Below are 13,104 nucleotides of genomic sequence, written 5' to 3'. Positions count from 1 at the left end.
TGACTCTCAACTTTTCTAAACATAAAGAATTAAGGAACCTTATCAATCAATGTGACACACCACATTAACAAAAATGAAGGATAAAAATTATATGATCATCTCAATAGATAAATAGCATTTGACAAAATTCAATACTTATTCATGATAAAAACTCTTAACAAAATAGGTACAGAGGGAATGTACCTCAGCAAACAATGGCCATATATGACATGCATACAGCTAACATATTCAATGGTGAAAATTAAAAGCTTTTCCTTTATGATCAGGAACAAGGCCAGGATGTCCACTTTTGCAACTTTTGTTCAACACAGTATTAAAAGTTCCAGCCAGAATAATTAATCAAGGAAAATAAACAAAAGGCATGCAAATCAGGAAGGAAGAAACAAAACTGTCAGCATTTGCAGATGACATATTACATACAGAAAATTCTAAAGACTTCACCAAAAAATTCTTAAAGCTAATGAATCAATTCAGTAAAGTTGTGGGATACAAAATCAATATACAAATATTTGTTGCATTTCTATATACTAATAATAAGTGATAATAAGAACACAGTCCCATTTACAATTGCATCAAAAAGAGTAAAATACCTACAATTAATTTAACCAAGGAGGTGAAAATCTGCACACTGAAAACCGTAAGACATGGATGAAAGAAATTGAGTAAGAGATAAACAAATGTTCATGGACTGAGATAATAAATGTTGTTAGAATAATATTACTCGAAACAATCTACATATTCAGTGTAATCTCATCTAAATTCCAAAGGCAGGGATCCCTGGGTGGCGCAGCGGTTTAGCGCCTGCCTTTGGCCCAGGGCGCGATCCTGGAGACCCGGGATCGAATCCCACATCGGGCTCCAGGTGCATGGAGCCTGCTTCTCCCTCTGCCTGTGTCTTTGCCTCTCTCTCTCTCTCTCTCTGTGTGTGACTATCATAAATAAATTTAAAAAAATTAAATTCCACAGGCATTTTTCACAGAAAGAGAAAAAAGAATCCCAAAATGTATGTGGAAGCACAAAACCCTGAAAAGCCAAAGCAATCCTGAAAAAGAATAAAGCTAGAGGCATCATGCACCCTGATTTTAAACTATATTACAAACCTATCATAATCAAAACAGTGTGGTATTAGCATAAAAATAGACACAAAGATCAATGTCACAGAACAGAGACCAGAAATAAACCTATGCATAGAGGGTAGTTGATTTAATGGAGTTAAAAATATACAATGGGGAAAGGGCAGTCTCTTCACAAACTTGCATATCAGCCTTAAACAGTGACAATGCTAATCTAGTCTGAATCATTCCATTTGTATTATATATGCTGCCAAACCAAGCACAGGGGTCGTCTCTTCAGTAAACAGTATTGGGAAAACTGGATCAGTAAACAGTATTGGGAAAACTGGACAGCCACAACCAAAGAATAAAACTGGACCACTATCTTTTACTATACATATAATTAACTCAAAATAGATTAGACTTGAACTTAAGACCTAAAACTCCTAGAAGAAAACATAAGCAGTATACTCCTTCACAACAGCACTGTTGATGATTCTTGGTTTTGACACGAGAAGCAAAGGACACAAAAGCAAAAATACATCAGGTAAAAATACATCAAACTAAGACACTTGCGCACAGCAAAGGAAACCATCAATAAAATGAAAAGACAAGCTAGCAAATGGAAGAAAACATTTGTAAATCAATCACATATGTAATAAGGGGATAATACTCAAAATATATAAAGAATTCATACAACTCAATATGAAAATAAAACCCATTAAAAACTGGGCAGTGACTCTGATTTCCTAAAGAAGACATCCGGATGGCCAACGTGGTACATGAAGAGATGCCGCTATCAATAATCATCAGGGAAATACAAATCAAAACCACAATGAAGTATCACTTCACACCTGCTAGAATGGCCATTGTCCAAAGGACAGGAAATAACAAGTGTTAGCAAGGACGTGGAGAAAAGGGAGCCCTCATGCACTGCTAATGGGGATGTACAACCACTGTGGAAAATAGCAGGGAGGTTCCTCAAAATTAAAAATACAACTACCATATGGTCCAACAATTCTACTTCTCAGTATCTATCTGAAGACAAGGAAAACACTAACTCAAAAAGATACATGGACCCCCTATATTCATTCTAGCATTATTTACAATAGCAAGACCTGGAAGCAGTCTAAGGGTCCCTTGGAAGATAAATGGATAAAGAATATGTGACATATACATATATCCAATCATGATGTTGTACAGATGAACTTAATATAATGTCATATGTCAATTATGTCATTAAAAATATTAAAAATTCCAGAGCATTTTTAATCCAGACTATTAATTTAAGAAGTAAAATATACCAAATTACACAGTGATTATGTATTTCTACCTTAAAATTTTGTTTAAAGTTTTTTAAAAGTGACCTCTACATCCAACGTGGTGCTCAAACTCATGACCCAAAGATCAAGAGTCACTTGCTCTCCCGACTAAGCCAGCCAGGTACCCCTTAAGTTTTAAATTCTGTATTTATATATGTATTCTACTTACTTTTAAATTTTTGTTTATATTTTATACAAAAAATGTAGGAAACATTGGGATAGATAGCATGTGTTTTTAAATATCAACTTCATTTATATGCAAATATTTAAAGTGTCTATTGCTTACCTGATTTCCATGGAGATCAAGTTTGACTAATTTTATACAACTTTGAAGTGGATGAATATCTGTAATAAAATTGTTTGAGAAGATGCATACTCTAAGAGAGATACAGGATTGCAAATTTTCCATAGATTTTAAATGAAGGCCATTGAACTTCACATAAACAAAATCTTTTTGATCTTCTATTATGTTTTCATTATAGTGACTCCATTCTTCATGACTGGTTAGCTCTTCTGTTATTGTTCCATGAAACATCTAGGAAAAATGGGAAATTGCTTAGAAATGGTTTTTTGACTTCCAAAAATAAATCTGAAAAAATAAACAAACAAATAATCTGCAAATAGCTAGTGAGACTATAATAGTAAAAGAATTTAAGTGGAATCAAAAAAAAAAAAAAAGGCAGGGACACCTGGGTGGCTCAGCAGTTGAGCACCTGCCTTCGGCCCAGGGCATGATCCTGGAGTCCCAGGATCGAGTCTCACATCGGGCTCCCTGCAGGGAGCCTGCTTCTCCCCCTGCCTATGTCTCTGCCCGCCCCCTCTCTCTCTCTGCCTCTCATGAATAAATAAAATATTTAAAAAAAAAAACATAAAAAAAGAATCAAAAATCAGAATCAGACTATACGTAGAGAGCATGAACTGACAGTTGTCAGACAAAAGGGAGTTAGGCAAAATGGGTGAAGGGAGAGGGAGACACAGGCCTCCAGTTACAGAATGAATAAGTCACAGGAATAAGAGGCACTGCATAAAGAATAGAGTCAATGATATTATAATAGTGATGTAATGGGACAGATGGTAGCTACATATGTGGTGAACACAGCATAATGCATAAAATTGTCAAATCACTGCGTTGTATAACTGAAACTAATGTAACATTGTGTATCAACTATATTCAAATTTAAAAACTTCAGGAAAAAATAGTTCCCATAAAACCTTCTAATTCAAAACATTTTAAAAGTAGGAAATTTATGTAACTAGAAACCAAAAACGTTATCACTGCCTTTACAAATCAACTTATCAGTAAAAGGGTAAAAAAAAATTTCCTTTTTCCTAGAACTTAGAGAACATGGAACATGGTGAAACAGTTGAGAGAAAATCATCACTTCTAGGCAAGAAAACTGAAACAAGAAAATCACACCTTACTATACTTTGCATAATAATTTTGGTTAAAATATTCTGCTAAATAAAGAAATGCATCGAATGATAAACTTGCAAGTCAGGATAGTGCTAACCTTTGTGTGAGAGGCTGAAAAATGTAGCTAAAGAGGCAATATAGGGTTTCAACTGTTATAAGCTTCTTAAAGATACAATTTGCAATCACATTATTTATTTCCATGTTAAATTCAACTAGGTAACTAAGATCTAGAATCCTAACAGTTTTAAAATCTGACTAATTTAAGTCCATGTAAAATCTGGGTCAAAGCTTTTTAATATAATTTTACATAGTATTTCTTATATATTTGAAATTTCCCTTACTGTGGGTTATTTTAGCTTTCACAAAACAGTCACCAGTGATAGTTTAGAAGAGAATATTTGAACTCAAGTGGCCTGAGAGCATTTAGTAAGATTAACTACCTTCCCTATTGGAAGAATCTTTCCCATGTGGAAATAAACTAGGTTAGCATAATCCAAATGAAAATAAATGTGGAAACCCAGATAAAACCTCACACTCTTTCAAGAGATTAGCTACTTCTTATATCCTAGCCAAGGCCATGAACTGTAAAGCTCAAAGTCTTAAGTACCACCTAAGGAATTAAACAGAAAGCAGATTCCTAGGCCCCATATCATATCTACATATCTCTGGGCTGAGAGCCAAGGAATCTGTAATTGAACATGCACCTGGGCAAGTCATGGGCACCTTGAGCAACACTAGCCTAAGCCACAAGTATAACAGTCCTCCAAATATAAAGACCCTGATATAAAATAAACAGATATGAATGAATCTTTACAAACTTATCAAGCTCCATAGGTTCTCAAATGAAAGGCAATGTACAAAATATATCCCATCATTTGGACTCCCTATTTAGAAAAAATTCTCAGTCTTTCCTCAGACTCTCCTTTCAAAAACCCATTTTTTAAATTTTGACCTAAAACAGGCAAACTCCAGTTTATAACAGGGATTTATGAGAGACCATATCTCAGGCATAAATCAGGACGTTTCAAGACAATGGGGTGCTCAACAGTTTCAGCTATAGAATCCAATTTTTGAGCCAATAGCAACTCTGTAAGAAATCTGCAAAGTGAGGATAATATACCAAACTAATTTTTCCTTTCGTTTTTTAGCCAAATGATTTTTTTTAAAAAAAAGTATTAAATAGACTTTATTTTTTAGAGCTGTTTTAGGTACACAGAGATCACATATACACCCTCATTGTCAGTCCCCTCTATTAGTATCTTGTATTAGTGTTGTATATTGGTTACAATTAATGATCCAATTGTTTTTCATTTTTAAAAAGATTTATTTATTTATTTATTCATAGAGACACACGGGGGGGGGGAGTGCAGAGACACAGGGAGAGGGAGAAGCAGGCTCCATGCAGGGAGCCGACATGGGACTCGATCCCCGATCTCTGGAATCACGCCCCAGACTGAAGGCAGCGCTACACCGCTAGCCACCCAGGCTGCCCAATGATCCAATCTTAATGCATTCTTATTAACTAAAGGTAAAGTTTTTTTTAGATTATAACTCATAGCAAAATCTCTGGATAAACAAAATACATCAACTTGGAAGAGCAGAGAGATCCCTTTTCTTCACATAAAGCTGAAGGTGACTTTACATCTTTTTCCATGCACTGGTACATGTGTGTGTATGTATATCTATAAACAAAGATACATAGAGATAAACTATTATTTTAAACATCCATTGTTCACACAGATTATTCTCTCTAATAGTTTCTTTTGTGCTTTCTTTATTTCTTATAGAAGTTATAATCTTCCTAGCATTTATTTTTAGGAATTCTAAATATTGTTACTAAGTATAGTGATTGTCCATAAACTTATCACAATGAAATGTTTTTATTTTAAACTTTTCTGCATTAATAGAATTCACATGTCACTTGAACATAATGTCAATAATCTACCACTGGTATTATTCAAAAGTAGAATTTTTTCTCTTTCCTTTATCAATCTCAGAAAAATGTTTTTTAAGATTTTATTTATTCATTCATGAGAGACACACACAGAGAGAGAGAGACAGACAGAGAGAGAGAGAGAGGAGGCAGAAACAGGCAGAGGGAGAAGCAGGCTCCTCCTCACAGGGAACCTGATATGAGACTCAATCCCCAGACCCTGGGATCATACCCTGAGCCTAAGGCAGACACTCAACTGCTGAGTCATCCAGGTGTCTTTTGACCTCAGAAATCAAAGCAAAACCTAAAAAAAAAAAATTAGAAACGATGGAAAATAGAAACACAACATAACAACACTTACAGAATGCAGTAAAAGTAATTCTAATAGGGAATTTTATGGTGATAAATGCATACATTAAAAAAATACCTCAAATAAAAAAGCTAACTTCTTACCTCTAAGAATTAAAGAAAAAACAACAAATTATACCCAAGTTAGCCGAAGTAAGGAAATAAAAAAGATCAGAACAGAAATAAATGAAATAAAACATGAAAAGATTAACAAAACTAAGGGTTGGGTTTTGAAAGAATAAACAAAATTGGCCAGCTTTGCTAGACCTAACAATAACAACAACAACAAAAAAAAAAAAAAAAAAAAACTGAGAAGACTCAAATAAAGTCAAAATAAAAGAGAAGACACTGTAACTGATATCAAATAAACATAAAGAATCATGAGAATACTATGAATAATTATACAACAAACAAAGTGAACAATCTAGGAGAAATGGATAATTCCTAGAAACATAAAATCTACTAAGACTTATTCATGAAGAAATAGGACATCTGCACAGACTAACTCCAGTAAGGGAATGAATCAAAATCAAAAACCTCTCAACAAAGAAAAGTTCAGCCGTGGAGGGCTGAATTGGCAAAATCTGTCAAACATTTAAAGAATGAGTGCCAATCCTTCTCAAACTCTTCCAAAAGGGTGAACAGGAGAAAACACTTCCCAATTCACTTTACAAAATCATCATTACCCTGATACCAAAGCAAGACAAGGGTACTAAAGAAAAGAAAATTACAAGCCAATATCCCTAATGAATATACATGCCAAAGTCCTGAACAAAATTCTTGGAAATCAAATTCAAAACCCAGCATTAAAAAAAATTATACCCATGATCAATTGGAATTTATCACTGGAAAGCAAGAATGATTCAACAACGCAAATCAATTAGTGCAATATATCTTATTGATGGAACAAAGACAAAAATTATAAGATTATCTCAACAGATGTAGAAAAAGCACTTGATAAATCAAATTCTTACATGATGAAAACTCTAAACAAAGGGTGTATAAAAGGATTACAATTCAACATAACAAAGGCCATAAATGGTAAGTCAACAACTAATATATATAGCGATAGAACATACAACATGGTAACTATAGTTAAATACTATATTGTATATTGAATACTTGAAAGTTGCTAAGAGAGGAGTATATCCTAAATATTCCCATCACTAAATAAATAAATAAATAAATAAATAAATAAATAAAGTGACATATGTATTAACTAAGCTTATCATGATTATCATTCTGCAATATACATGTGTATCAAATCATCATAATGTACACATGAAGTTTACACTATATTATATGTCAGTTATATCTCAATAAATCTTGAAAAAAGACTTTTAAGTACAAATGGCAAAGTATCTCTGATTTAGATTTGATCTGTTCTTAATTTTGAAATCTTTCCCTTTGAATTCTCTACAACCAATATCCAAATTTTTGTTCTGCATAAATAACCATGTATCCCAAAATCTATTGGTTTAAAACTACCATTTTTTATATCTCAGGATCTGTAGGTTGACTTGATTCAACCAGGTAGTTTTTTTCCAAGTGATATTAGAGATTCAGTCTTGTAGGGCTCATCTGAACTGACACCTCCAAGACGGCTATATACATGTGTGATACATTAGCAAGAACACTAGAGGGTAGGTTCAGCTAGTGTGCTAGGATGTATGGTCTCTCTCACCATACTGTCCCAGGTTCTCTCCACCTACACCAGCCTTTGCTATGTTATTATTTCACATGTCTATTTGTGTGTCTCCATAGTAGGGTAGCAAGACTTTCTCCATGGTTGTCTCAGGACCAAAAAAGTACAAAAGTAGACCCTGTCGGGCCTTCTGAAGGGTAAACCCAACTGGCACAGCTCTACCCCAACCACATTCTATTGGTTAAAGGAAGCTATTGTTATTTTTGAACTTATTTTTAAGCTTATAAAGTTAGAAAAACAAGAAACAAATATAAGTTTCTCTGAGCTTGGTGACCTCAGACAAGTTATACACCCTCAGTTTGTTATTTATCCAAGTTATATGCCTCAATTTCCTCACCTATAAAATCAGGATCACAATAGTACTAAATGGATAGAATTGTTATGAAGACGAAACGAGTTGGCATAGAGACTTTAGATAGTGTCTGGCACATAACTAGCACTATAAATAAGTGTCACTAAAATAAATCTGGCTCAATTAACAACTCAACATAGAACGTGGTCTTCAAAAAGTAATTAGGGCACTTCTGGTTTCTGGTCCAGCATATAAGGAGCTTAGAAGTTGTCATAACAGTCTAGAAAATAAAAAGATAAACAAAATGAAAAATCAGCAATTCTTAGATTCATCAGAAAAGTGCAGTTACAATGAAAATCACTGAATTAAAAATCAGAGACACAGGTGGATTCAAAGATTCATAAGTGACTGGAATAGAAACTCACCAGCAGAACACAACTCAAGAAACTTCTGTAGGAACCAGTGCCAGGGCAGGAAACAATGACTGACAAGCAACTAGAGGCTAGGTGGTGACAACTCAGATTTAGAAACTCCAGCCCTCATCCTTTTGTGAGACTAACATCCAGGAGCTCTACCAAGTCCTTGGAGTGAGTATTAGAGAAAAATTTGCTCAGGCTTCTGACAAGGAGAGAGGAAAGGAATAATTCTGAAATATACCAGACCAACCCTGTTCTTCTTAACAAGACCTGCCCTCAAGAGAAAATATTTAACACACAATAAACAACTGAGGTCTTGCCAGAGCCTAACTAACATGCAAGTAGGGAAATGTCAAACTACATCTCTGTCAAGCCTTCCATTTGGGGGAAAGGAAGTGCACAATTCCAGCCCACTGTAGCCATCTCGTCCCCCCCTAAGGTATAGGAAGGCTGAGAAGCATTTGTGAAATTCACAGCCTAGGAAGCACAGCCTAACTAAAAGACTGAGACCTATTCACACCTACCACCACAGCACACAATATTTTACCAGGATTCTTTTCACCAGTAAATGATGTCTGGCTTTCAATAAAAAAATTACAAGGCATACTAAAAGACAACATACAGCAAGCATAAGAACCAGATTCAGATACTGCAGGAATGTTGGAAAGATCAGACTGAGATTTTAAAACAACTATATCTAATATGCTAAGGACTCTAAAGGAAAAAACAGACAACAAACAAGAAGAGACAGTGTAAAAAGATAACAAATTTTAAAAATAATCAAAAGAAATGTTAGAGATCCAAATCATTGTAACAGAAGTGATTAATATCTTTGATGGCCTCTTTAGTTGACTGGATATGCCTAAAGGAAACAATCTTTGAGCTTGGGAACATGTCAATAGCAATTTCAAAACCAAAAATCAAAGAGAAAAAAAAAAAAAACACTGAAAAAAGCTGAACAGGATATTCCAGAACTGTGAAACAACTACAAAAAGTGTAACATATACATAATAGGAATACCAGAATGAGAAGAAAGTGATATTTTAAAAAAGAATAAATATTCGAAATAGTAATGATGGGAGAATTTATGCAAATTAATGTCAGACACCAACCCACCAATATAAGAAGCTCAGAAAACACCAAACAGGGTTAAGGCAAAAACAAAATAAAAACAAAACAAATAAACAAAACACCAATGGGGAGGGAGATACCTTATCCATAGAGGAGCAAAAATCAGAATTATATCCAACTTCTCCTAAGAAACCATGCAAGCACAGAGAGGATAGAGTGAAATATTTACTGTCAAAAAAAAAAAAAATAACTCATTAATATAAGAATCTATGCCCTGTGAAATTGTCTTTTGAAAGCAGATGAAAAATAAAGACTCTCAGACAAACAAAAATTGAGGGAATTTGTTACCAATAGAATTGATTTGCAAGAAATGTCAAAATCAGTTTGTTAGAGAGAAAGAAAATAATATACTTCAGAAACTCAGATCTACATAAAGAAAGGAAGAGCAGTGGGGAACAGGTAAAAATTTGCTCAAATACTAATAGCAAGATGTATTTTATTATCTATGTATATATATTATATGTATGTATGCATATGTATAAATAAAATGAATGGCAGCAATGATGCAAGAATAGGAGGGAAGAAATAGAAATATCATGTTATTAAAAGGTTTTCAGACCAATGTGAAGTAGTATATGTTATCTGAGAATGTACTTGTTATTGCAAACTCAAAGGCAACTAATAAAAAAATAAAAAAAATTAAAAAAATAAGTTATGCTGAGGTAAGATAGAAAACGAAATCATATACAGTGCTCAATTAAGCCAAAAAGGCTGAAAAGAGTTGAAGGCTAAAATTGGAACAAAAGCAAGAGCAACAAATAGAAAACAGTAACAAATATAGTAACTATTAATCCAACTACAGAAATAATTTATTTAAACATCAATGATCAAAGCACTAACATAAAGATATCATGGGTCAAAGTTAGAGTAGATCAAAAAATCACATCAACTATATGTTATCTGGGAATCATACTTTAAATGTACAGACATATAATAATTAAAATAAAGTGATGGAGGTTAATTCTACCAAACATTCAAACAGTTAATACCAAGTCATCTCATATTCTTCTAAAAAAGGAGAGGAGAAAACATTTCCAAACACATTTTATGTGCTCAGCATTATCTTGGTACCAAAACTAGAGGACCCTACGGAAAAAAAGAGAGAGAGAGTCATGAGCCAGAATTCCTGATGAATGTAGACGCAAAAATCCTCAACAAGGTATTTGCAAACCAAGCTCAACAATGCATTAAAAGGATCACACACCCTAATGCAGTGGGATTTATGCCTGGGTTGAAAGGATAGATCAGCATGCACAATTGGATACATGTGATGATACACCACATTAACAAAATGAAGGATAAAAACCATATGATCATCTTGACAGCTTCAGAGACAAAATTCAGCACTTGACAAAATTCAACATCCATTTATGATGAGTAATTCAACAAAGGGTATGGGTGGAACACAATAAAGGCCATGTATGACAAACCCACAGATAACATCATACACAACAGTAACAGCTAAAAGCTTTTCCTTTATGATCAGGAACAAGACAAGACAAGGATGCCCACTCTCACCATTTTTATTCAACATAGTATTAGAAGTCCAGAGAGCAATTAGGAAACAAAAAGAAATAAAAAGCATCCAAGTTGGAAAGGAGGAAGTAAAACTGTCACTATTTGTAGACAACATATTGTACATAGAAAACCTTAAAGACTCCACTAAAAAACACATTAAATAAAGGAATTCAGTATAACTGAAAGAAACAAAACCAACCAAAATCTTTGTGATCCTATACACCAATAATCAACTATCAGAAAGAGAATTTAAGAATACAATGCTATTTACAGTTACATCAAAAAGAATAAAATACCTAAGAATAAATTTAGCAATGAGTAAAAGACCTGTACACTGAAATTAATTAATTAATTAAGCCATAGATAGAACATAATCTGGGCCACAAAACAAACCTCAACAAATTTAAAAGAACAGAAAGCATGTATCTGTCTCAGAACATAGTGGAATTAAACTAGATATCAATAAAATAAAGACAGCTGGAAAATATCAAAATACATTGAGATTAAACAATGTATTTCTAAGCAACATATGGCTCAAAGATAATTTTTTAAATATTTTGAAGTAAATGAAAATACCCCTTATCAAAATTTGTGGGATGCAATAAATGCAGTGTTTAGAGAGTAATTTATAGCATTGAATTTACATATTAGAAAAGAAGATCTAAAATCAATCATTTCAGTTTCCACCTTAGGAAACTAAAGAGGAGCAAATTAAATCCAAATTAAGCATAAGAAAAATCAGTAATATATTTTCAGTAAACATATCTATGAAAAATTATTATAATCCTTGATTATATTCTCAAATATTTGAGGATAGGAGTATTTTGTCATTATTTCATCCCATATGTCTCTATAAATATCTAGAAATTCTAGAAATGTTAACTTTAACCAGATCATATGAAGGGTCTTTTTCTTTTTTTTTTTTTTTAGATTTTATCTATTTATTCACGAGAGACACGGAGAGGGGCAGAGACATATGCAGAGGGAGAAGCAGCCTAACGCAGCACTGGATCCCAGGACCCTGAGATCATGACCTAAGCCAAAGGGAGAAGCTCAACACTGATCCACCCAGGGTCCCCTGAAGGGTCTTGCACAATGAAAAACAACCAACTTTTTACTTGTTTTCCATATCTTAACTCAGGAAAAAAGTGTCTCCAAATACTGTGGTTCCTACAAAGATATTTCTTCATTATCTGCCAGTCATTCAAAGTTAATGAAATGCTTAAATACTGAATGTCACCCCAAGTGCTTGTAAACATATTTTTGGTACCTATTAACTGATCTTTGTTTTATACAGTTTAATTTTTAAGCCATTCTCAACTAATTTTTTAGTTGGTAATATGAATTCTAAAATCATCTTAAATACAGGATCATTTATATTTGTGTTTTCTACTGCATCATTATTCATCTCTATTGATAGTATTTATTTGCCAACATATAAACAACCTTTATATAAACGAAATTCTAGAATAGAACATTATTGTATGAGATCAAGTTATGCTATTCAAAGAAAAGAATATGAAATTAGTAAATTATAAGATTAAATGTAGTCCTATTTCCATTTTTTAAGAACCAGCATTCTATATTGAGTATAAGGCATTTTTCAGTTATTCAAACTATTCAATTAAATAGTCTGTCACATAGCCCAATCAGTTTGAAGAAGTGAGGATTCTCATGGAACATTTAATTTTATTTCTTATTCTTTATTGCACATCAGTATAACTAAAATAACAGAAATTCTCAGGCCCCATTAGTCTACCTCTTGAATCTTATCTCTGCATCTATGGACCCAGATGATTATACTGCCCACCAAGGGAAGCTGAAAACCACTGCAATTGAGAACTCCTCTTATACCTACTTAAAAGCCTGTGTATGAAGTACTACCAATTTTAAATATGACAATTAAAGAGGAATCCAGGCACATGTGTTCCTTTTATATTTTTGATAATTTCACAATTACTTTGTAAAATGCA

The 13,104-nt window shown here is 33.4% G+C and overlaps 1 protein-coding gene and 1 non-coding gene across 6 annotated transcripts in view; both read right to left on the bottom strand.

Annotated features, from left to right (window-relative positions):
* Positions 1–13,104, bottom strand: part of LRRIQ3 (leucine rich repeats and IQ motif containing 3) — a 176,485-nt gene that overhangs the window by 155,741 nt on the left and 7,640 nt on the right. For all 5 annotated transcript variants that reach the window (XM_026018081.2, XM_072754874.1, XM_072754873.1 and 2 more), the window contains exon 2: positions 2,661–2,909. In XM_026018081.2, the coding sequence (XP_025873866.1) occupies positions 2,661–2,909 (249 nt within the window). The remainder of the gene's footprint in view (positions 1–2,660; positions 2,910–13,104) is intronic.
* Positions 1,230–1,336, bottom strand: LOC112934623 (U6 spliceosomal RNA). Its single transcript, XR_003237999.1, has one exon. It is a non-coding gene; the product is annotated as a U6 spliceosomal RNA (small nuclear RNA).

This window comes from Vulpes vulpes, chromosome 3 (genome assembly GCF_048418805.1).
Source record: "Vulpes vulpes isolate BD-2025 chromosome 3, VulVul3, whole genome shotgun sequence".
Lineage (NCBI taxonomy): Eukaryota > Metazoa > Chordata > Mammalia > Carnivora > Canidae > Vulpes > Vulpes vulpes.
Note: the sequence above shows the minus strand (reverse complement) of the source record. Positions and strands in the feature narration are given on the sequence as shown.